Source organism: Vidua macroura, chromosome 11 (assembly GCF_024509145.1).
Source record: "Vidua macroura isolate BioBank_ID:100142 chromosome 11, ASM2450914v1, whole genome shotgun sequence".
Classification (NCBI taxonomy): domain Eukaryota; kingdom Metazoa; phylum Chordata; class Aves; order Passeriformes; family Viduidae; genus Vidua; species Vidua macroura.
The window spans coordinates 12928101-12952583 of NC_071581.1; the positions used below are offsets into that span (position 1 = coordinate 12928101).

Sequence of the window (24483 nt, forward strand, 5' to 3'; positions counted from 1 at the left end):
TTTAATTACTCCATTCACCCAGCAGCTGCTTTAACAAAGTATTTTTCTGAACACATAAAAATGTAAAACACCCAAAAAAATCAGTCATCTATGTGCAATGAGCACTCCGTATCTAACAATAATGGATATACTGAAGGACAAAAACGTGAGTTGTGCCAAGCCCGTAGTTCTCAGCGACTGACTAAAGTACTTCAAGTCAGCATTAAGCTTTTAAAACTCTAACCCTATTCAATTGTAAACAGAGAAAGAAAGATCTTGTCACAACATGGGTCGCAGTGGAGACAGCCATGATACACAAAGTATCAACACCATACAATTTCAGAAGGCTTTAAGCATTTCCCCAAACAAAGCAACAACTTACCAACTCAGAAGGCTTCAGGTATCTGCCCGCACAGAGTAACACCGTGTCACTTCAGAAGGCTGCAAGCAGCTGCCCTTCTTGCTCTTTAGCCCAACCTTTTAACCCCTCATGTCCATGCATTGTCCCTGTGTGCCCTCTGTTCCCTTTGTGGTTGGTCAGTGCCCCTGGGCACTCCATGGCTCCTTGCTGTCAGTGCTGCTCACTGCTTCTCACAGCTGTGCCCAGTGGGGATGAGGCTGGGCCCAGCCCCACTCCCAGTTACCATAAACTCAAGATCTCAGTTATTTTTAAAATCTTAAACACTAGCACATAACTAATTTTTTTCTGCTTTTTCTGATTTGCACAGCATTCTTCCCAAGTAAAATATGGACTTCTCCATGAAAACAGCTTGTATATGCAAGCTGAAAAATAACAACACATATTTAAACACATGAGCTAATTATACCTGGCATTTTGGACTTTGGTGGTAATGTATTGATTGCCATAGAGCAGAACACAGCCCTGTTGGCCAAAACCAAAGGTGCACAAGATTCAGAAATCTACATGGAGACAACCTCTCCCCTTCTCCAAACACTTCCGCCCACAGGTCTTTTGATGGTACAGGACAGCAAACACCATCTCCCCAGGCTGTAGGGCACTTGGAAAAGTATGACTTGCACACATTTGGTGACAGCATGGCAACAAAAAGCCCATTAAACAGAAAAAAGGCAGATAACTGGATACAATCAACTTGCAATAATTTTCTTGTAATGTGTTAGTGAATGGGTGCCAGCTAACTAATCTTAGTAGAGAACAAACCTAATTTATCCACAGCAGGATGTTGTCAGATTATGTTCAACCTAATAATTATTTCTAGCAGAAAGGCAACATTACACTTTGTAGAAGTAGACACTCTGTAGAAGACATCTGCTTTGAAAAAAGATGTTCATGTGCTGTTTGATTAATGTGGGTGGGGCGAGGATGGATGGACCAGAAAAATCCACCTCAGCCAATGAAACACCCTACAGGAGCAAGCAGTCAGGCGAAAGAGGATCTTTGAAAAATGCATGGTACTAGGAGAGAGGAACACTCCCAACACCCCCCTCCCAATCCTTTTTTGAAGATAAACTTAATTAACTTTGAGTAACTTTTCAGTGGAAGCTGCTATTCTATGAAGATATTTGCTACACTGAGACTTCTCACTCCCTTCCAAGCCAGAAGGATGTCTAAGATGACCCAGTGTGACCTCAGGTGTTGCAAAAGCCACAGAAGCCTGTGAGGAATTCCTCTACCACACCCAACCATTTGTTCAAGCATATACCTCTATAAAAATATTTCATCCTCATTCAAAAGATAGAAAATCTAATACTCCCTTTCTAATAATTTCTAATGATTCATTGGTCTTATTAAAAGTTTGCTCCTTAGTTTGTCATAAGCTGATTTTTATCTCTGTGTATTGTCAACACATATTGCTGTAAAAATGTTGTGTTATGTCTGGAGTATGCAAACAGTCATATAAAATCTAGTGTTCCATTACAGATATAAAGATTATGGTCAGGAATGCACCTTTTATTCAATCAAGTTAGAACTGAAATTAAAGGAGTTAGAAAGTAACCATATAGTACCAGTTAAGAAGGCAAACTATGTTTTATCCAACATATTTGTGGAGAACTTATATAGAAATCATGTGTTTATAATAATAAACACACCATTATGATTGGGATTCCTGATAGATTCAGACCAAATTCAGCAATCATCGAAGAGCCAGGAAGTCTACTTGAAACCAAGCTATTATTTGGAATATTTAAAAGAAGAAAACCTGCCTTCCCTGAAGTTTTATTTTGTTGTCTTTTTAGCACTACATAAACCGTATGACAGTTTAACTATAGTATTTGATAGTTTTAAATGCTTGGATGTAAAGTTTTACTCATCAGCTAAACATCCATGACAATGCTTTACGTAAGATGTTACTTTGCAGTACTGGTTTACACGTGTATTACCACTTAGGCAGGTAAACAGATTCCTAGGCAATCACAAGCATTTCATTAAACATTTCAATCTCGGTACTACAATAATCCATTTTAAGATAAAAAGAGTCATATGAATTATGGGCTGGCTCAGATGACTGTGGAGGTCATTTGCACTTAGTTCATGGTCAGGAGAGACATGTGACAGTCATTTGGGGGAGGCACATCACTCCTGACCCCAGCACTGAGAGCTCAGCCATGGCTCAACCCTGGGCTGCTGGAACAGGGCACAGCTCTCACACCTGGAGCCACACCTGCACCTTCCTCAGACACCTGGCACTTTATTTTCCTCCCTTCCATGTGTACAATATGGCCACTGCATATTCCTCAGCCTTTGCCTTAAGGACAAATAAAAGATAATGGATTACACACAACCTGAGCTTGAGGCTCAGTCCTTTCTGTGACTGTGTTCTTTTCACCTGGCAGCATCCCGAGAGGAGATGCAAATAGTGCTGCTGCTCTCAGGTTTCTGACACTTCTCTTGTTCTTTGTATGCCCAAGCTGGCTCCAGGAAGGCACCTACACTCCACGGCCTTTGCACAAGAAGGGTCAGTGTGGAAGGAGCTGTTCAGTGCACTGCTTTTACTCACTATGTCTTTGAGAACTAAAGATTATCCATACCATTCTAATTTTGGCACAGGGAATAGCAAGAGATTGGATGCCTCACCAGAATCCAGCATCTACTGATTCAACACTGTAGAGAAGCAACAGCAGCCACTCCTGCTGGAGGTGTTCTCCCTTCTCCACTCAAGGCAGCTCATGTCAAAAGCAGTTCTCCTGAGGCATGTCTTAGCTGAGGCAGCCTCTTTGATGAGTAAAGTAAGAAGTGTGTTCTCCAGATAATGGAAACACTTGTACCATTCCCACACCTTGAGCAGATACATTTTCCTGAAACAGGTGTCTGGCGTGTACACACACACACCAGTTCTCTCCCCTCATACTGGCACACACAAGGAGTAAGTCAAAGAGCACAAGTTTATTTTGCATTATCCAGGGTGTCCCTGGAATGTGAATATTATGCATGACAGATCTGCACAGCTTTCTAACACGTCAAATTTTTACCACATCCAAGGGATGTAACTGCACCTGCTGAACAGGCGACACACCAGGGCCAGTCCTCAGCAACACTCCTGTCAGCACACCACCCTTCCCAGACATGACGTCTGCACAGCTGGTCTGTGTATGCCCTGTCCTTTCATCAAAGTGACCCAGGGCACTGGATAACTAATATTTGATAACACGATTAACTTTGGCTGAAGTCAGTCTGCGTGTGCTCAGGGAAACAGTTCAGTTTGCTTCCCTAGCAGGGAGAGAATGAGCAAGCAAGCGTGCATGAAGCCTCCTTCTTTAACCAGCACAGCTGCTGACAAAGGAGCCTGTATCTCTCGCCTTCTCTGAAGTTAATCCCAGCAGTTTAAAGCAGACTTGTGAAAAAAGCATGAATCTGAAGTTACTCTGAAATGCTACTCCAAGGACACATTAGTTCCACTAGAGTCAAAGTATACGCCAGACGCAATAGGTCGAGTTCTAGTCGAAGAGATTGCACAGAAAGTAAGAGCTAATAATTCTTAATTTGGCATAACATGACATTCCCAACAGCTTCTCTCTCTCCTTCCAGTAATTGTATCATGGCAGTGTACATATTAAAAAATCATTGCACAAAAGACATGTGCTGTTGGGAAAAAAAACCCCAAAAACCAAAACACCTTTCTTTGTGTTGTGTCATTCCAAAAACTGAAGACACTTTCACTGAAAGGGAAAATATGCTGATCAAAACACAAAGGGGAGAAAACCTAATTAATTCCTTATTTGTTTAAGAATTACTAAAAAGAAACATTTTTGCAGGAGGCTAGAGCAACAGTAATTTAGACATTAATAAATTGAGCTTTGTAACAATAACTATTCCATTGAATAAAAGAATTCTGGCAAGAAACTTTTCACATGGCATTCAACAGATATTAAAATAAATGAATGAAGTATGCAAGTTAAATTACTTCAAAAATAAAGACTTTCCAGCAGTTTACCATGACAACATTCAATAGAAAGATACAACAGCTCTTTGTAGCCTAAAAATTGTCAGTTTTATTTTACAAAGATGACTTCCAAAAGCCTCTTGTCATGATAATCAAGTTTTGAGGAGAAAACAACCTGTCATTTGATAAATAGAAGAAATTAACTGTCATTAAAGCCACTTAAGCACTCCTCCTTCCTGTTATCCTTCTCATCTTGGCAGTAACTGATAAGAAGATTTCAGGGAGGCTCAGTCATTGATGGCAGGATCTAGAAAAGAAACAATTTTGCATACAGTTATTCTCATTCACAGGTTCCAGTTATTGTATTTCACTAACCTGCACCTAATTGGCTTCCTTCTGCCCCTGGCATGGGCACAGTGGACCATGTACTTCATACAAATCACTGCTCCCTGTTACACCTTACACCATGAAAATATCCAGGTGGCTGCAATCCTATTGTGTTAATATTACCCACAAAGGTAACAGTAACAAAGTCCTGGTAACAGAGCCCTGTTATCCACCAACTGTGAATTGCTAATACCAGCCAGTGCTTTAGCCAATAGGGACCAGACATTACTCATTATCATGCAGTTCATTACTTATGGGACATGGTTGAACTTGAGCCTGTAACTTCTGGAAAATGTACCACAGGAACATACCAACGAAATAAATGAAGGTCCAGAAGCAATGGTTACAGCAGAATTAGTGAAGAGGTAAACTGTAACTGCATATTTCCTTCTCCTGTTCCCCCTAAAAAAACATTACCCAAAATTTTTTCTGACTAAGCAAGCAGCTTCAAGAGGAAAGGAGGACATGGATTGGGCAAAGAAAAAGCTCTGAGCCTTGCATATCCAGACTAAGTCCCATGCAATCCCAGGAGGTTGTGTGCATGGCAACCCCACTTCCAACATACAGGGTAATTAATTGTATTCCCACATTAAAGCCACCATGGCACACCTCCACTTTGGCAGATTTCTAGCTGGCTTTAATCCTTTCCACCTTCCACATGCCAGCCTACCCACACCAAATGGCCCTCAGTGACAGCTGAGTTTTCAATGCCATACAGTACCTTGATGCAAATGGGTTTTGCCCTTTTTTCCACCTTTTGCTAGGCTACACTGCCACTTAGTCACTGCACTGACATAACAACTCCACCTTCTCTTCTGCAGTGCAGCTGTACATCCACTGACGTGACAACGGGAAGTGAGGGCTTCATCCCTACAGGAACAGAGCTGCCTTTCAGTTTGCAACTTGCATCATTTTCATGCCGAGGACAGAGCATATGGTCCTTCGAAGGGACATCAAAATAAATATGACAGGTCAGTGCAATCATCATACTGAATGAATTCAAATGATGCCATATCTAAAATGAAATGTGTGCACATAATAAAGATTCAAATGACAAAAAAATTCCCCTACCCTTTATCCCTCTCTGAATTATTTATGAATTCTGCAACTCCAGCTGTTGCCACCAGCCCAAGGACACTACTTCATTTTGGGAATGACACTTCATATTAAAAGATAAGTTAACAAAAGAAAACAAAAACAAAAACAAAAAAGACACTGAAGGCCTTTAAAAACCATAGAAAATCACAATACATCTTTTCCCAGCTCTTACAAAGGAAAACAATCAACAATCAATTCTGTTCATGTTTCTCAACTTGTTTCCATAATTCCAGACACTGATTTCAACACTCATGCATTAAGTCAGCCATGCCTTTTTAACCATTGCAGTTAAGCAAGACTACTCTCACAGCATCTTGGATCCCTCACATATTTTTATAGGGTTATCTCAGTCTCTCAGTTCACCATAAACCACACACCAAAGACTGGAGATACTATCTGCATTTCTGACAGCTTTTAATACATAAAAGGTCATTCCAAAAGAATAGAATATTTGCATATATGGAATTGCTTTTGGGAAAGCAATAATTTGCCCACAAATTTAAACAAAAAGAAACAACACCTTCAAAGTGTAGTTTAGGGCACAAAAGATTGGTTTCAAGTAATCATGACATTTAGATGAGCAAATTCTACATAGTGCTGTCTGCCCACTTGTAGACTGCTCTGATTTGGATTCCATAACATCTTAGTTCTTAGATTTCAAATAAGTAATTTGGCAGTGGGAAGGAGGCAGCATGGAGAAGGCTTAGCCAGTAAGCACAGTTTCCATCACCTACATCAACATGCTCTCCTCTCTCACTTTAAACTAAACTTGTTTTAGTTGGCTGGTCTGTAGAGCAGATAGATAACATAGAGGCTAAGTAAACAGGAAAAAAAAATAGAAATCCACCATTGGTTTTGGTAGCTACTTTATTCATAATAGAATCAAGAACTGAATTGTTACACAAAACCACCCACTACAAGAACATACTGATGCACTATGTTCACTGTGAAATTAACTGAAATGGGTGAAAATTTGCAAGTTGCTGAGTGCTAAGGGACATACAGCCCCTAAATATTAGCCCTTCATGACTGACCAATATCCTCATCTCTGCCACAAATGGTATTATTCTGTTCTCTACTCGTGATCTTAATTTCAGTGTTTTCTACTTTTACCTAACTGAAAAGCAATTGGACTTATGTCCTGTTCCTGAGAGATCCCAAATGCCACAAGAACTTTTAACCAATTAATTATTTAGGATTTTTTTTTGTCTTAGGTTTTTATTTTCTCCCCCATAGTCCACCCGAAAGTGGACTAACGATTGTCACAGTTCTAACATAGAAAGATGTATGAATAAACTGCAGAGCTTCCAAGGCACCATCATCAGACAACTCCAGTATCAACCACAAATTAAAACAGAAAGCAAAAAATGCACCATTTGCCTTTAGTGCCAAGCACACGGTTCAGGCCTCAGCTGGAATGCCAGATATTCAACAAACAAACTCATTTTTGGGAAAGGCAGCAAAGCCAGAGCTGTTGCCTGTCTTGCAAGTGAAAAATGCCAATGGCTTGCAAGCAGAGATCTGCTGTTACTCAGTTTGGTACCATGAGCTCACGCAGTGTTATTCAGGAAAAGGAGATGTTGTTAAAACAAACATTTATTTGCCCTTCAGTCTACACCAGAGCTGGCACCCAGCCCTGAACAGTCTCCCTCTTCCTTGCTACTGTGGGAAAGCTACCAAACAAGAATCCTCCCCTTCCATCTCCTGCTGTTGGCCAAAGAAACAAAAAGGTACAGAAACAAAGAACAGGCAGAGAACCTGAAGTGTGTAAAATGTCACTGAGCAGGAAGTTAAGGTTTAACACTGTAGCATTTGTAGATCTCTTGTAACATTTACAAGAGCCCCAGATTCTCCTGGTCACAGCTATGTATTTCAGTTTATTAATAATTTTCCAATATTTTGGAAATCCCAGGTGCTATGCACAAACCCTCTCAAAACTACAATTATTTAGTTGTAACCCTCTCAAACGTACATCACACTTTTTTTCTGAAAACTAGCAAATTAAAAACAGGAACATATATTCCAGGGTTGCCATTTAACTCTCAATGCCACAGGTTCTCAAGTGCCTCCTGAAATAGTTTCTAGCTGTGCTAAAGGAATGACATTTGGAAAAAAAATCACCTGTGTGCTGATAGGAAAACATCCTTCTGAAGATTTTCACAAGCTAGTTGGATGCAATTGAAGTTAGTCCTCAGAAAATAAGAAAAGTCGTCTTCATGCCCAAACATGCTCACTAAATGCTTCTGGCTATGACATTATTTCATAATTGACACATTACACACAAACACCCCAAGAAAATATCTTTTTGTCTGTGTCTGGATTACACGGCTATTTATACCCAGTGCTTCTGCAGAGCCTTCCCAATGTTGCACAATGCTCTTGAATACAAATGACCAATTGATCCTTTCACATGATAGGGTGGGGTTTTTTTTAGTGTTCAATACGTCTAATGTTTAGAAAAATTGTATCTCAACATGGTCCTTAATCTAATCCTTACCCTGAACAATTGAGTACATTAGTATTACTCTATTAGATGCTTTTCCATACCACACCTATGGCACTGCATAAATTATTGTAATTTAAATGAATTACTGCTTGAGAATTCTCATGTGGTAAGAAACATGTAGTGTTATATGCTATGGAAAGAAAAATGTGCATTAGGGTAACTAAGTTTTACACTACAGTATATCTAGGTGCTCATAAACCAACCATTCTAAACTGTTGAAGGACAAGAATATTAGACTGATCACATAGAACACACATCAGTATGTCAAAAAGTAAATAATATGAAATTAAATCTACAGTTTATTTAGATATATTCCCATGCCCATATTCAGAATCCACATTAAAAATGCCATTAGGCTAGCTGAAGAATATTACTGCAAAAGATATTTACACCTATAGTAATTCTATCTCTGCCCTGGATAACTTGCATTTTGCTCATTATGCGTTTGATCTACTGGAACATATTGAAGAAAAAAGAACTTGGAGGAAAAAAAAAGAAAAAATAAACAGAAAAAAACCCTGAAGTTCTTTTGTTACATTACTACACATATTACCAATGTTTAAGGATGACTTGTTTAAGATTGCACATTTCAACTACCTAACAGTAAAGAATGAAAAGCTTCTTGCTACAAGCTAAAAAGAAAGTCTTTACCATGCTCCTTGAAGAGCTCATTTTCACATTACTCAGGCTTCATTATGCTGAATCAATATTCGTTTAGTCACTGGGTTATTGACATATTTTAAAATAAAAGTATACCCTTCAGCTACTGCACTCATTACGGGTAATTTGTCTTGTCAGGGAGCAGGGAATATTATCCCAGTCTTTCAGGGGCTGACAGCCCATGGAAATACCTCCCCTTGGTTACAACTGTAAATAATTTTAAGGTAAAATATTGAAAAATCAATGACTGTTTCCTGCAATCTGTCACAAACAAATCAATCATAATCTGCACAGCCAGAGAGTATGATTTGAAGGAGATGAGAGCAGATGTAATTCTTGGCTGGAATCTCTCATTTCAAAATCACCTCACATAATGGTGTCATCATTTAAACACTTAGCAGTCACTGCAACTGCCACTCATAACATCTAGTTGGACAAAACCACAAGGAAGAGGAGGAGAAATGCCACTGCTGTTATGTAAATAAACACTTTATTTCAATGGTGGTAACATTAACAAATTTCACAGATATAACAAGGCTTGCCCCTCTGCAAATGTCTAAGGTGCTTTTCCTTCTCAGTGGAAGACTGCCTATAAATTAGCCTCTCAAAATGCAAAGCATTTTAAATTTTAAAACCAAACTGTGCTTCATATAAGGTGAGAAATAATATCTGGTACTAATACAACTCCTAAAAATATTTTATTCACTCCAAATTGCTCATAACAGAATTATGCATCAAATTCTTAAGAGATTAAGAAAGGAGAATTATCTGAGGTACCATTGTCTTTTTAAGAGCAATAAGGATTTCAATGCTTCTTTGTCCTCTACATATTACATTTCACATCTAATTTTCATTAAGCACACACTTTAGGGTAGGAACCACTGCAAAGTACATGGGAAAGAAAGTCATAACCTACATAAATTAATTGCTAATATATTTTCAACTTGCATTCAAAGATTAAATGTTGTATATAGAATTACATCTGTATAAAAGATCAATTTATACATAAAGAATTAAATACTGCACTCAGAATACTAGAAACTGACCTTTATAAATGTGAATAAATTGTGTAAAACTACTTTTATAGAGTAACACTAATGTTTAGACCAAAATTATTTCCTCATTTGTCCCTCCACCTCACTACATTTTCACCCCAATACTACAGTGTTTGTAAGAATTCTCTGCAGATAAAACAGGATAAAACTGTCATGCAACTGCAACCACAGGCCTAAGCCTGCATTTTTTGCACAAACAAAATTTACAAATGCTCATGGTATGTTTCCCTCTGGAGTCTATAATTTGAGCTCTTAATCTTTGATGTGCAGAGCCCGTTATCACATACTCATTTTAATCACATTAACCTTAGCAACTCCTAATTCTGAATATTTATCTTGCAACTGTGAGACTAAGAAAAAAATGCAACCAAAAAGAGAAAATTATTTTCTCTTTTATTGAAAAAAAACCCTTAATGCTGTTTTTAAAAATGAAAGAATAGGGCATATTGTACATCTAAGTAAACCTCTCCAAGGTCTGCCTTCCTTTAAAGCAGGCTTTAAATCTCTTTATCTTCTACTTGGAAAACATACATCTCTAACTCTTTATTGATATACATCAAAACCACTATTGTTTGTAGCAGCTGGACAGATTCCCTTTCTCAGCAAAATAAATTATTAAAAAAAAAAAAAAAGAAACTGAAGTCTTAGATTAGAAGAAGCAGTTAGTGCCTTAGAGTCTAACTAAGTGTAAATATCAGCCATGAAGAAAATCAGCTTATTGTGGGGAAAGGAAAGCGAAAGGAAGCGGGAGGAGGCAGTGGGTGAGGAATTGCTAAAAACCAGAGTAGCTCCTATAAACGAGTAGCACTTCCCCACTTTTTCCCTGGCTGAGATCTATAATGAAGCTATCCAATAGACAGCCTCAGGCTCCTCAGCCCCTTTACATCTCCTCCCTGGCCCAGGGACACAGAGAGGGAAGCCCACGCTAAGCCATTGTGTGAGGGAAGCGCGGCGCGCACAGAACGTGTCGGCAGCTTCCCCCAGTGCCATTCCCCTGAGCCAGCTTCTCATTTCTTGTGACAATCACCTAATTAGGTGGGTCAAGAATTGCAGAAGATAGAAGAGATTCATTCTTCCCTACATGCCAGTTCTCCTATTTGTAAAAAGGAAGGCAATGGCTCTTCCACTCCATTGTAAGGCACTTAATAAATGTTAATAATAATTAAGTCAGTCACATCTCCCAGACAACACTGTCAGATCTTTTTTTGCAGTATTTCAGAACTATTTGGCTCAGGAGCGAGCTCCCACAAGCTCCAGACAGAAAAGGACTCACAAATTCCATCCTTCAGTGCAAGAGGTCACAGAGGGCTGTGCCACAGCAGACATTTCACAAGCCCTGAGGAGCAAGAGCAGCACATGCTGCTGCACTACAGATGTTAATAGGTCAGCACCATGAGTGCAATTTCCTGCTGGACAAAGCATTAAGATGCTCTAACAGCTAGTGGGACTGTGAAGTCTTTCTGGTTAAGAAGTTGAACTAGATTCAATTTCTTGAATGAAAAGATGGGTTTTTTTTTTCCATCTTTATCAAGAAACAAAAGCACTACTGGTTATGAAAAAAGCTGAAAAAAAGAAAGACACTGGCTTTAAAAAAGCTACTAGCATTTCCTCTAGTACCCACCTTCTCCATTTACTGCTCTCACTCATAATGTTCATTTAAGTCACTGGAATATGTTCATTTATTTAATGCAGCTCCACATGATCACTAAACAATATAGCAATGCCATATTACATCATGCAACATTATTGATATGACACTATTAGCAATACTTTACCTAATGAAGTTTATAAAGTCTTCATGTTTGGGCATTACAGAAAGGTGAAGAATCCTGCTTTGAAACAGCTCCTGCCTTCCAGTTCTGTCCTTCCCTTCTTCAACATTGCTGAGACCATCTCACTGAGCTCATCTGGAGAGAACAAAAACAGAAAGAAAGCAACATACTTATTACATGCACTATGCAATTTTCTCAACAGAAATGGGAATAAAGTTGATGTATCTGGAAACATTAGTTCTGCATTTTGTAAGTGACTGAACCCAACACCACAAAGGAAAGTGCCCCTGCTCCAATGCTTTGCTTAATGAATCATATCATACTCATAGCAGATTACTTACCATTAACTCTGAACAGGACTTAATATGGTTAAAAATATTGCAAGCCCAGCTGCATTCTGGCTTTGTACTAGGTCTCTTTCCATATTCAGGCAGGTACAGGATAGGACGGACTGCTGGGTTCATTTTCCCCACTGTGCATCTCACTGTTTCTCTCTCGGGTTCGATCTAGAAAGACAAAAAAAAAAAAAGGGACATACGGAGAATGGGGGATGGAACAAAAATACAGTGTTTGTCACTAATTCAGACAGCATGTTTCTCTGACAAACAAGGACTACAGACTGAGCAATGCAAGGGTTTCTCTACCCATTGATCCAGTATGTTTGTTAAATCCCACAGACACTATGTTAGCGCCACATCCCACTGGATGGTGCTCAATCCTGCATGTTCCAAGAGGTGCACCACAAACAGGTGCCTATGGAAATCAAAGATCTGAGGAACGGGGCAGGTTAATGGCATTTAGCTAATGAAACAGTAACAGCATTAATCACTTGCTCAAAAGCACAACATTTATATGAGCATGGACACCAATTTACATCTGAACATTTCTGAGACAAGCAGAGTTCCTGTTAGGTAAACTGAGGCAAAGGTTACATGAACAAATCTAGGCCATAGGATGTGCCAGAAATGCAAGGAGAAAATAAACCCAGGTCTAGCCCCTTGACTGCTATTAAGTTTCCCCATCCTTTCTCAGCCAGTCTAAAAGTCTCTCCACCCTTCTGCAGCCTCCTCTCAAAGAACTACCTGGATGACCTCAGCTTACGTTTTACTTAGGGACACAGTAGCACAGTGTATACTACAGGGAATATCAGCTGAACTTTAACTGAAGCAATAAATTAAATACTGCGATAAAGTTAAGAAAAAGCATAAAGGAAAAAAATACTTTTAAAATTACTTTTGAAACTTAGGCTCTACAGAGCTGTCCTCTTCCTCAGAGACATTCATGAAACCTAATGCCCACAGGAGCTGGGAGACAGCAAGGTCCTTCCTAGATAAAAGCCAGAAAGTCAGCATGAACAAAGCAATTCCTGCACTGCCAATATCATAAAGAAGTTGTAGGCACCTTTTTATAATGACAGAGTATTCTTAATAAAAGCTTCAAGCAGGTTTTACAGCTGCATATTATCCAATGAAACCAGTAATAAACAGCACTGTAGAATTATTTAGTGCAACTCCAATACGCCGAGAGTCTCAACCTGGGTTTTATTTATCACACGGGCTAAAATGTTTGTTCTTGGCTTTACAGTAGCAGCCAAGCCTGTAGCTATCTTTTATCCCAGCACATTGCCATCTGGGTATTGATACTTTGCTATGGGATATGAAAGAAAAGCATAGTTACCTAATACAGCTTAATTGAAAACACAGGACCTACATATTACACCATGCATTACTTTACTCAAAATTAAATCTGAAGGGCATGAAAATTTCTGTAGATGTCAGCAGAGAATATTTCAGAGGTAAATGCTGTGTTCTTCATCTACACTAGAAATGCTAAAAAATACTGTGAAAAGTATGTGCATACAAGACGAAAAAGCTCATTTTTGCTCTGTGGGGAAAAAATAAATTGCTCAGAAAGGTGCATCTCCTTCGGGAAGAGCAGGAGAGTAATCAGTCACATGTTTATTAGTACAGTAAACTCTCTTATGGTGATCCATATTCACCTTGAAAGGTCCAACTGGTTTGTTTTTCTCCTCAAGCAATGATTTAATAATAAAAAAAAAGAAAAAAAATATGCTGCTTCTACAAATACATTCACTTTAATCTGTAAAAACAGCTTCAAGAATCATCTACATCTGCATGACCCACATTAAGGAATACAGACTAAGAAGCTCTAATGTTAATGAAACCCCAGAAATTATGAAATGTTAAAAAGAATTCCTTGGGTGTAAGGCCAGAAAGGCTACCTGGCTTCATGTTTCTCCTCAGAGAGGTACTGCTAAGCTCCTGCAAACACCAGTCATAAGGACTGCAAATATATGTAAGTAAAATAGATAAAGCACAAAATCTTTGGAACACAACACTGCTATAAAGACACTCATCTCTAACACCCACACTGAAGGCCAGATTCCAGCTACAGGAGCTCTCACCATGCTGCAGCACCTGCAGGCAAAAGAGAATTTGCCACCATGAGGGAAGCTATGGGCTCATGTACATCCCATAAAACAGCACAGGGAGCCACAGCCACCCTTACCACTGAGCTGCTGCTCATTTGCTGTAAGAGCCAACTAACAGTAGATGTGGCTTGCTTTAAGTGAAAAACTTATTTTAGACATGAAAGAAAGCAGTTTTTAATTTTTCACTCAGAGTCTATTTTCTGCATATGTCTGTAAGTAAAATAAATCCTAAAGACATTCTTAACTTAGTCCATACTATGCCAACAAATTCAAGCAAATAATGCCATTTAAGTAAATTACAGGAAACTTCAAGAAAACTGAAATACAGTTCCAGCTTCTCCCACGACACTGTCAAGATTTTTGGAGTTGCATGCTCAGTATAATATTTAGATGCTTGAAAGATGTGTCAGCTGCACTTCTGTATTTTATTCCACATAATAAAAAGGCTGCTGAAGCAATTTTTTATTAAAAAAAAAAAACAAACCTGGAACTGATAATCAGGCTTCTTTTAGCAGACAATAAGTGATTTAAAATAGAAAGGCTTGGAGAGAAAAGCAAAACTCTAAGCTACCTAATACCCAAATGCTAGCACAGAAGAGTAATTCTAGGTGTTCACGAGTTTACACTTTGCTCTCAGACCACAAACACATAGAGTGTGAACAAGGAGCATCTCAGGCAAAGGAAGTGCAGGAAGAAGAAACAACAGAGCAGCTGAGAGTGTCTTGCTCAGAGAGCTCCCCCTTTACCCAGGCTAAGAGCCACAAAACACTGGCTCTTCCACTGCACTGCCTGACCTGGAACTCCCAGCACTGTACCTGAGGGAAGCAGCAGCAGTGTCTGCAGGAAAGGGCCCCTAAGTTTTACAGCAAATATTTTACATGTGGTTTTTTAGCTCTTGCCCAGTTAATAATGTATTGATTTAACTTAGAAAGACACAGGCCCCTCCCTCCTCTTTGCACACTAATTAGTTTTACTTCTATGGTTGTGCAAAGATGAGAAAGAGATTTTTCTCTTTGTGCCTAATTACAAAAACAAATATTCACGTCTATTTATTTTTCTCTTATGAGTTGTTAATACTTTAAAATATACTGTATGAAACATTTCTTATCAGATGTTTCCAGCAGCAATTTCCACTACCATCCGAGTCTCACAGGTTTATTATTTTTTTTAATAGAACAGCTTTAAATGAAACAGGGTATCTTGTAGGGGAATTACTTTTAATTTTTTTTTCTCTAAGAGGATTCCCTTTAGCATTACATACAGATCTCTTGGTAATATTGTCCCAAATTGAACTGGAGAAACAAATTCAGTGTCTAAGGTCAGCTATTCTGATAAAGAAATATCAAAAAGGTTTTGAGAAAACAACCTCCTTCTCATCTACCCCTGTAAAAAGAAAAAAAAAAGTTGAAATGATCTCCTAATGCATCTCCCTTCATAATTCATGCCGAAAGATGACATTTTCTCAGGATCTTAATTAAGATAATGATGAACACCTGTGTCGGCATTCTTTGGCAAGACAGCATTATCCATCATAATCTTTTAAGTACTCTCAAAAAAACCCAACAAAATCGTATGACGGAACCAATCTGTTGCCTCTCCTTGTACTAAGTTTTACATCTCAGACACACAGAAGAACGATTAGATCTTTAAAGACTGCAATAAAAACAGGATCGTTAGATTTTAAAGTTTCAACAGAAAGTAGCTATTAAATTAATTAAATTAAAGTGTATCATATTCAAGATAGCCAAGTTTAACTCCATTCACTATAAGCCACCTGGAACCAAACCACTTACAGTTAGAGCCTATCAATAGCTGTACTTTTAAACTATAGTTTGCTGTTACTTTCAGGATCATTCTGCCTCTTTCCATTTGTTTCTCCCAGAAAGAAAATATTCTCAGCTGATCCCTACTGTACATTCATGCACTGATTTATTAAGTCATTTTATGCTGTACCCTGTTTGCACAAGTTAAATGAAATCATGCAAAAGAAACCAGTGTAGAAAAGACAAATATGCAAATTCAAATGTTGCTATATTTTGGGTCACATTTTGTGCAGTCATCTTAAATCCTTGTTCCTCTCATACCGAAAACCCTACTGGAGTCCAACTACTAAACTAGCCAAAGACCCTTTTAACAGCTTTGCAGGACCAACCTATCAGACTGAAGGCTATAAAAACAGGGATTTTAATTATTTATTTATAGAAGCTGAATCTAAATTCACATGCCTAAATTTAAATAATGTGAACAATGCACAGCCAGCCTGTAAATCTTTTCCACTGTTAAATAAGATTTTAAGGGCAAGTGGTTTTTTTCTGTTGCATTAACAATTTATCTCCCCAAAAATTATGAGAAAAATATACGAAGTCCAGAATTTTAATATCAACCTGCACTGTTATAGTTTCATTGGCAGCTGCAAAATACACAAAGTCCTAATACCAAGAACTCGTCCATACCTTCAAATGCACGTACCTTTAGCAAAAATGCAGAGAAGCAGCAAATGTATCCTCAAGCCCCACGTTTGTTAACAGCACTGATGAACGACATAAGTCATGAAACAAACTTCTTATTTCCCTTCCATCAAGTGGTTGAAAAGTCCTGCAAAGCAGATTAGTCTTAGGCTTTCACATTTTAATATGCTGCTATCAGAGGAAAAGTTGCTATGACTAGTCATTCAGTAAAGCTATCAATGTGCAAATAAAGCAGAAAATAGAGACATCCTTAAGAAATGAGTCTCAAATTTGATATAAAGTGAAGGTGACAACCACAGCAATAGAACTATAAACTAAATGTTTCAATATCTTGAATAATTATCTACAGTTCTTTTAAAACTGCAAAGAATATAATAGTGGCATAATGTAGTGAGAATGTCAGCTTGATAGGCACTTACAATCCTGACAGCATAAGAGTCCTATCACTACCGTTTATTAATCAGCTCTGGTATTATGTTTGCAAGGCATGAAAGTATGCATGAACTCACCAGTTTCCAAAATGCATGCCTACAGAAGAAAGATTAGTGGAACATCAGAAATAAAGAGGGTAATTTTACATGACGTTAACCTTACCTCCTCTTCAAAAAAGTCAGATGCCATGGGAAGATGGTTAAAACTTCTGCTTCTTCCTACAAAGAAAGGAGCACGGAAAAGCAGTTAGTTATTCTACTCACATATAAAATGAATGTTAAATGTATAAAACTTGACCAGATGATATCTCACTCCCCGAACAAGGGGGATTGTCAGAGGATTATGACAGAAGAGCTTTCGAGTGGAGAAAGAAATGCAGTGCTCCAGAGCGATCGCTATAATGAAGCCGGGGACAAATACCGGTGACATCGTGCAGTCGAAAACTGATGAAAGTGCACACCTGTGTGGATTGAGCATGTAAGGGAGCGTGCGAGCCGGGGATGGACGCGTCCCGTTTACCGGGGCAGAACCACATGGAGTTTAAAGAGACGAAATTCCGCACAACGCACATTAAAAAATTAAATTTAAAAAACAAAACGGGGGGCGAGGGGAATGCAAGAGGATAGAGGAGGGAACGGCCAGACCGAGCGCGGCTCAGCAGCAGCGCCGAGGAGGAGCCGATCCCGGCGTGGCCCCGCCGGTCCCGCCCGGCGCTGCCGGGACCAGCGCGGGGCCGGGGCCGAACCGCGCCGCCCGTCAGGGGGCGCCCCGCGGCGGGGCAGCGCCGCCACCGAGCGCCCGAGCGGCTCCGCGGGCCCCGCTCCCTCACCTCGGGCCGGGCCGGGCCGGGCCGGGCCGGGCTATTCCGGGCCGGGCCGGGCTCAGCGCAGCCGGGCTGCTCCGGGCCGGGCCGGGCCGGGCTCAGCGCAGCCGGGCTGCTCCGGGCCGGGCCGGGCCGGGCTCAGCGCAGCCGGGCTGCTCCGGGCCGGGCCGGGCCGGGCTCAGCGCAGCCGGGCTGCTCCGGGCCGGGGGCTGCAGCCGCGGCCCGCAGCGCCTCCGCGCGCCGTCCTGTCAGCGCCGCCTCCGGACTCCGCCGCAACCGCGCCCGTGCTGCCACCGCCCCTCCACACCCCGCGCTGAGGGACAGGTCCGCGGGCCCGTGGAAGAAGCGGAGCGCCCGCCGCCGGCGGGGGAACAGCCAGTCATGCGCCGGGACGGCCGGGGGCGTGCCTGGCGGGGCCGCGGCCTGATGGGTACTGTAGTGCAGGGCAGGGCAGGGGACGGTGGGTGACTCTGCTGTACGACCGAGAGCGCCCGCCCCGCCGGCCTCGGTCCTGCCGCGTGGCCCCCAGAGACAGCGGGGACAGCGCCCTTCCCGCCCAGCCCCGGCCCTGCAGCGCGGCCGCTCGGCAAGTCCCAGCCTGCGCCCGGCTGGGGGGCTGTGGATGCTGCCGCCGGGACGGAGCCCTGAGAGGGAGGGAGGGACGGAGAAAGCGGGGCGGCGTCGGTGTCGCCTCCACGGCGACACGGGGAGCTCCTGCCCCGGCCTGCCCGATTTAAAACACACCCCTGCTCCTTGCGTCTCCGCGTACGTCCCGCAGGGGAGCGCGGCGAGAGCATTAGGGTCGGGAAATGCAAAAGTTACAAAATAAAATAAATTCTGAAAATATAAATCTTATGCTATCCCCCCCCTCCCTCGACCAAGAAAGGTACGGCAGATCCCGATGGCCGGGAATCCGCGGCCGCTGGAGCAGCTCCTTTCCTCAACCGCAAGGAAAAAAAAAAAATGCGAAAAGGGAATAAATCGGGATATGTTTCTATTGGGAAATATATCTGGTGGAATCACAGGAGATTACATCTTCTGATCGGCAGGGATTTATCCCGGTTCATATGGTTTTAATCTGCTTTCGCCTCGACCCTTCAATGAGCCGAGGGCGGGGGGAGGATACCCGGTGCGTTCCTTAGATCCGCGGGCAAACCCTCGTTCTGAGCGGTGTCTGCGGACCCATCTCAGCCCCCTCCGCTCCCCTCCGGATCGCCCGTCTCCTGCGGCCGGCGCTGGGAAAGACTAAATCCGAGCCCTCCGCGAAGCTGATCCCCGCTCCTGGCCGGACCCCCGCCGCCGCTCCGCCCGCACAGCCGCCGCAACAGGTCCGGTGGCGGGGTGGCCCCTGCCCGCGGGAGGGACCGGCCGAGCAGCCCAGGGACAGGGCTGCAGCTCTTCCCCGACGAAATACTCCTTTTTTGTTAAGAAAATCAAAACTAACAGCACCACCAGTCCGCCGCATATCCCACCTCCAATGATTTAGCGGAGGGAGGGGCAGGGGCAGAGAGCACGAGGAGGGGTGGCTGTGAAGAGGGGGAGCCGGGCCGCTAATAAATCTTATTAAAGATCTATTTTTTTTTCATATACTGATTGGCTTGCATTCCGGCGCAACGCGGCTCCGCACGGTATTTAGCACATGCAGAAAGTTGGAGCTGATCTTAAATGGCTCGGAGGTGACTGCAATCCAGGAGCCGGCGCACTTGAGCCTCTGAGCGCTGGGGAGGGCCAGGGAAGCGCGGAGCCCTCCCGCTGGTTGGGCCCGGCCGCGGCAGCCCAGCGGGGTCCTGCCAGTCCTTCCACTGACAACACCCCGCGAAGGAGGAGCCTCGCCGGGCCGTGCTGAAGGCGTCAGGAGCTGCAATTTCCAACTTAGCATCTTGGCAGGACCCTTCGGAAAGCGAGAGCGAGGAGGAAGGGGAAAAAAAAAAGCCCCCCAGTGCAAGGAGGAGAGAGAGAGAGAAAGAGAGGAGGGGGGGAGGGAAAGAGGGGAAAGCAAGGGGGGGAGAAAAAGGAGGAAGCGGTGCCCCGCTGCAGGCGAAAGCGGAGCAGCAGCCCCGGCGCAGAGCAAGGTGCCGCCTCTGCCCAGCTGGCGAGGGCGGAGAGGCGCCCGCGAAGCCCCGGCCGCAGCCGCCCCAACCCGGCAGCGCGGCGGCTCCCTCCCGGCGCCTTGGGCTCCCGGGTATATGTGCGCGCCTGGCCATGTCGTATCCTCAGGGTTACTTGTACCAGCCGTCAGCGTCCTTGGCTCTCTATTCCTGCCCGGCGTACAGCACCAGCGTGATCTCCGGACCCAGGACCGATGAACTTGGGAGATCTTCTTCGGGCTCCGCTTTTTCCCCTTATGCCGGATCTACCGCCTTTACCGCCCCTTCTCCGGGTTACAACTCGCACCTCCAGTACGGCACCGACCCGGCCGCCGCCGCCGCCGCCGCCTTCACTTCCTACGTGGTAAGAGCAGCCGCGGGCAGCCGACACCGCGCCGGGCACGACGGCATCCCGTGGGCGCCTGTCCCCCCCTCACGGGCCTGCTTTTTGTTCCCATTTTATTTTTGAGATCTCGGGGACAAAAGGGACCGCGGCTCCCCGCCTCGCTGCCCAACTTTCCCGCATCGCCGCCGTGCCCTGCCTCACACTGTTGCTGGCGGCAGCGGCGGGCAGGGCCGGGCGCGGGGGGAGCCGCCGGCACGGCCCGGGTGAGCAGGACCAGGGCAGGCGGGGACCGGTTTCATTCCCTTTAAAAAAAAAAAAAAAATGTATAAACAACACCAATCACAATCATAATTCTGCAACAATTAGCTCGTTGTGATTGAAAAGGGAATGAACTTAGGACAGGTCGACGATGGGAGAAATCCGGGTGGTAAATCCAGGCAACTTTCCCCTGCACGGCGATAATTGGGCTTAAATATTGAAGAGCTCTAATCCCATGGCCGCGAGCTGCTCCGCGGGGCTGCGCGGGGAAGGGGAAGGGGAAGGTAGGGCACTGCGCCGCCGTGCGCGCCCGCGGGGCACCGCGGGGCCAGTCCGAGTGCGGGACAGCCACACCGCAGAGCTGCGGCCACAGCCAACGCCCCTCAGCTCCCCTCAAAAACCGGCGACTTTGGCTCAGCTTCTCCTCAGTGTTTAGGGCAGAGTTTTACAGTTCCTTCTTTCCCTTTTCTGTATCCTTTTCTTTTCTTTTGCCTTTTTATTTTTGCCCTTCTTACCCCCCTCCCTTTTTTTCCCCCCTCTTTTATCTTCTTTTCTTCTCTCTTTTTTTCTTCCTTTTATTTTTTTCCTCCTCCCGTCCCTGGGCAGGGAGGAGCGGCCCAGCCCGCCCGGCCGCCTGGGCCCGGCAGGTTGTCTGCCGCGATCGCAGCGCTTGGGGGGGAAGGCTCCGGTTCCCCTGCCGCTGTCCACCCCCACGCCACGCTGCCCACTTGCTTTTCCTCTCCTGCATTTGGGGGAGAACCGCTGGATTGCTGCAGGCAGCCGGTGGTCTCCTGAGGTCGGAGACTACGGGCCCCAGAGAGCCCCCAGGGCCCTTCCTCCCGGGAAAGAGCCGGGGGACAAGCCGGGCAGGACCCGGCACCGGGGCAGAGGCGGCGGGGCGCGGGGCAGGGACTGCGGGCAGGCCCTGGCGTTACCTTTGCCCTGTCATTGCCGCCCCGCGGCCGCTGACCTCGCCCCGCCGGGCCGCTCTCCCCTCTCTCCCCAGGGCTCGCCCTACGACCACACGCCGGGCATGGCCGGTTCCCTGGGGTACCACCCGTACGCGGCGCCGCTCGGCTCCTACCCCTACGGGGACCCCGCGTACCGCAAGAACGCGACGCGGGACGCCACGGCCACCCTCAAGGCCTGGCTCAACGAGCACCGGAAAAACCCCTACCCCACCAAGGGCGAGAAGATCATGCTGGCCATCATCACCAAAATGACCCTCACCCAGGTCTCCACCTGGTTCGCCAACGCGCGGCGGCGGCTAAAGAAGGAGAACAAAATGACCTGGACCCCAAGAAACCGCAGCGAGGACGAAGAGGAAGAGGAAAACATCGACCTGGAGAAAAACGACGAGGACGAGCCCCAGAAACTGGAGGAGAAGGGGGACCCCGGGACTCCGGACACAGGTAGGACAGCGGGCTCGGCCGGGCCACCGCGGCCGCGCCCTCGGGGCTGCCCCCGGCCCGGTGCGGTGCGGCGCTGGCGGGGCGGCCTGTTCCCCCGAGCATGCAGCCGGGGCGGGGGGAGCCGGCGGGCAGCGGAGCGAGCCTGGCCACGGCGGGGACCGAAGGGTGGGCGGCGAAGTGGGTGGGCGGGTTTGGGGGCGCAGGGCGAGACCGAGAGCTGCCCCCCCACCCCTGTCCTTTCTCCCCCTACCAGGAGCGGCGGATCCCAAGGCAGCGCCGGGCTGCGAGCGCCTCCAGGAGTCCCCCGGCCCCCGGGAGGCCGAGAGCGGCCTTAGCGACTCGGATTGCAAAGAGCTAGCAGAGGAGCGGCTCGACGGGCCGCCCGTCCCCCACAAGGCGCCCGGCTCTTCCCCGCTGGGACCGTGTCCGGCGGGCCGCGGGCCGCCGCCTGCGGGCGGCGAGGAGCCCCCGCCGTACCGCCCGCCCTCCGCCGCCGCCGGGCCGCCGCACGCCGCCGACCTGCACCCGCTGCTGCCCGCCGCCACCGGCGCCTCTGTCATCCATTCGCCGCAGCAGGCGGCCCTCGCCAAGCCCAAGCTCTGGTCGCTGGCCGAGATCGCCACCTCGGCGGACAAGGCTAAGGAGGCCGGCGGCGAGGCAGCACCCCCCGGCCCCGCCGTGCTGGGCGGCAGCGGCCCGTCCCGCTCGCCACCGCGGCCGCGCTCGCCGGCCGCGCAGTGCCCCTTCCCCAACGGGGCGGTCCTGCCCCGGCCGCTCTACTACACGGCGCCCTTCTACCCCGGCTACACGAACTACGGCTCCTTCGGGGCCCTGCACGGGCACCCCGCCGGCGGCCCCGCCGCCGCCGCCCCCGGCGCCCACTTCAATGGATTAAATCAGACTGTCCTCAGCAGAGCCGAGAGCCTGGCTAAAGACACTAAAATGATCAGGAGCCAGTCCCAAGTAGACCTTTGCAAAGACTCACCTTACGAACTGAAGAAAGGTATGTCCAACATTTAATACCGGCTTCTCCTCCCTAACCCCTCCTGGGACTGTGGTTTTGTTCCTTTTTTTTTTTTTTCTCCTTTTTTAATTTATTTGAGAGAAATAATAAATTGCTTTGGCAGTTATTTTTCCAGTACCAAAAGAAAAACAAAACAAGCAGAGAAAAAAACAGCTCCCCCCTCCCTCCCAGCACCCTCTTCAAAAGTTTATAGAGTCTATTTGAAATGGCTGGGTGGAAACCACCCAGAAATGTCTTAAGCAAGTGAAAAGCAAACGAGTGGCACGCTCTCTCTCACACACACAAAGAAGAAAGATTTGTATTAAATCTTATTCTGTATATTTAATGTAGCTTTTTTGTATTTAAATTGATAATACAGTATCTTTGAAGTAAATTATGAAATCAAGACAACTGTACAGGCATTAATGTTGTTTTCGTAATATAAATATATACATTTCTGTGTCTTTTTCCGAATTGTTTCATAGTTTTAAAATATATATATACAAGTTTAATTTAATTTTTTATGCCTATTGTTTTTTTTTTCCTTGGGTGTGAGTTAAACTATAATACAAAAACGAGACAAAAAAAAGGAAATAGGTTATACGTATTAGATTTAAAAAACCCCAAACCTGCAGCCGCCTTTGTAAAATGCAAATATTTAATTAAAAGAGATTTTTAACAGAATCAAAACCACTCTCTTTTTGCAACGGGGAGATATGTGCATAGCTGCGGAAAAATAAAAGCATGTCTGAAAACAGACGTGGGTCTCCATTTAGGACCTCACAGTAGTACCTGAAGCCTTTTTGGAAGTGGCAGGAAATTTTTAAAAGGTCGGGGGGCTCCGGAGGCGAGAGCCGCCCGCGGGGCCAGGAGAGGCGAGCGGCGGCGGTAGCGGGACGGGGCCGGGTGCGGGAGGGACGCTGTGTTCCCAGAGGTGAAGGCTTAAATCAGGCCACGCACAAAAGCACTTGTTAGAAACACCAAATCGAAGCGCAGTCCCATCTTTTAACCTAATTACTTCCAATCAGTGTCGTGTTTTATGCAAAGCAATCAGCTGGTGAACTTTGCTAATGAGTTCGATTTTCTGCCAGATTTAGCCCGCGTCGCTGCAGCAGCGGTGCTGCGGCGGCAGCCGGGGCCGCCGACTGCACGGGCAAAGGCGCTCGGTGCGGCGGGGGCCGCCGCGGCCCCTTTCCCTTCCCCCGCTCCCCAGCCCCGGCGCGCAGCACCGCTGCCCCCGGCCCGCGGCTTGGGGCGGTCCCGGCGGGGCCCGCGGGCGCGCAGCCCCGCGCAGGGCCGGCCGCGGGCGCGGTGCTCCCGGCGCTGGCAGGTAGGTGTCACACTCGGCCCGGGTTTGGCTCCCGCCGCCCGCTCGGCCGTGCGG

At 45.5% G+C, this 24483-nt stretch overlaps 1 protein-coding gene and 1 long non-coding RNA gene across 4 annotated transcripts; one reads left to right on the forward strand and one right to left on the reverse strand.

Moving 5' to 3' along the window:
• Positions 1-3324: 3324 nt before the first annotated feature.
• Positions 3325-18824, reverse strand: LOC128812900 (uncharacterized). Of its 3 annotated transcripts, XR_008438874.1 has the most exons (8): positions 18000-18824; positions 17333-17388; positions 16740-16865; positions 13052-13144; positions 12160-12324; positions 11822-11953; positions 5535-5667; positions 3325-4647 (listed from the first exon to the last, which is right to left on the reverse strand). It is a non-coding gene; the product is annotated as an uncharacterized LOC128812900 (long non-coding RNA). The 3 variants fall into 3 exon arrangements; XR_008438872.1 differs by lacking the exon at positions 5535-5667 and having other exon boundaries at positions 18000-18818; XR_008438873.1 differs by lacking the exons at positions 5535-5667; positions 13052-13144 and having other exon boundaries at positions 18000-18814.
• Positions 18825-20031: 1207 nt separating this feature from the next.
• Positions 20032-23777, forward strand: IRX5 (iroquois homeobox 5). The gene is made up of 3 exons (XM_053987549.1): positions 20032-20444; positions 21691-22096; positions 22350-23777. The coding sequence occupies exons 1-3, from the start codon at positions 20196-20198 to the stop codon at positions 23114-23116; spliced, it is 1422 nt and encodes a 473-aa protein (XP_053843524.1). The 5' UTR covers positions 20032-20195; the 3' UTR covers positions 23117-23777.
• Positions 23778-24483: the final 706 nt, after the last annotated feature.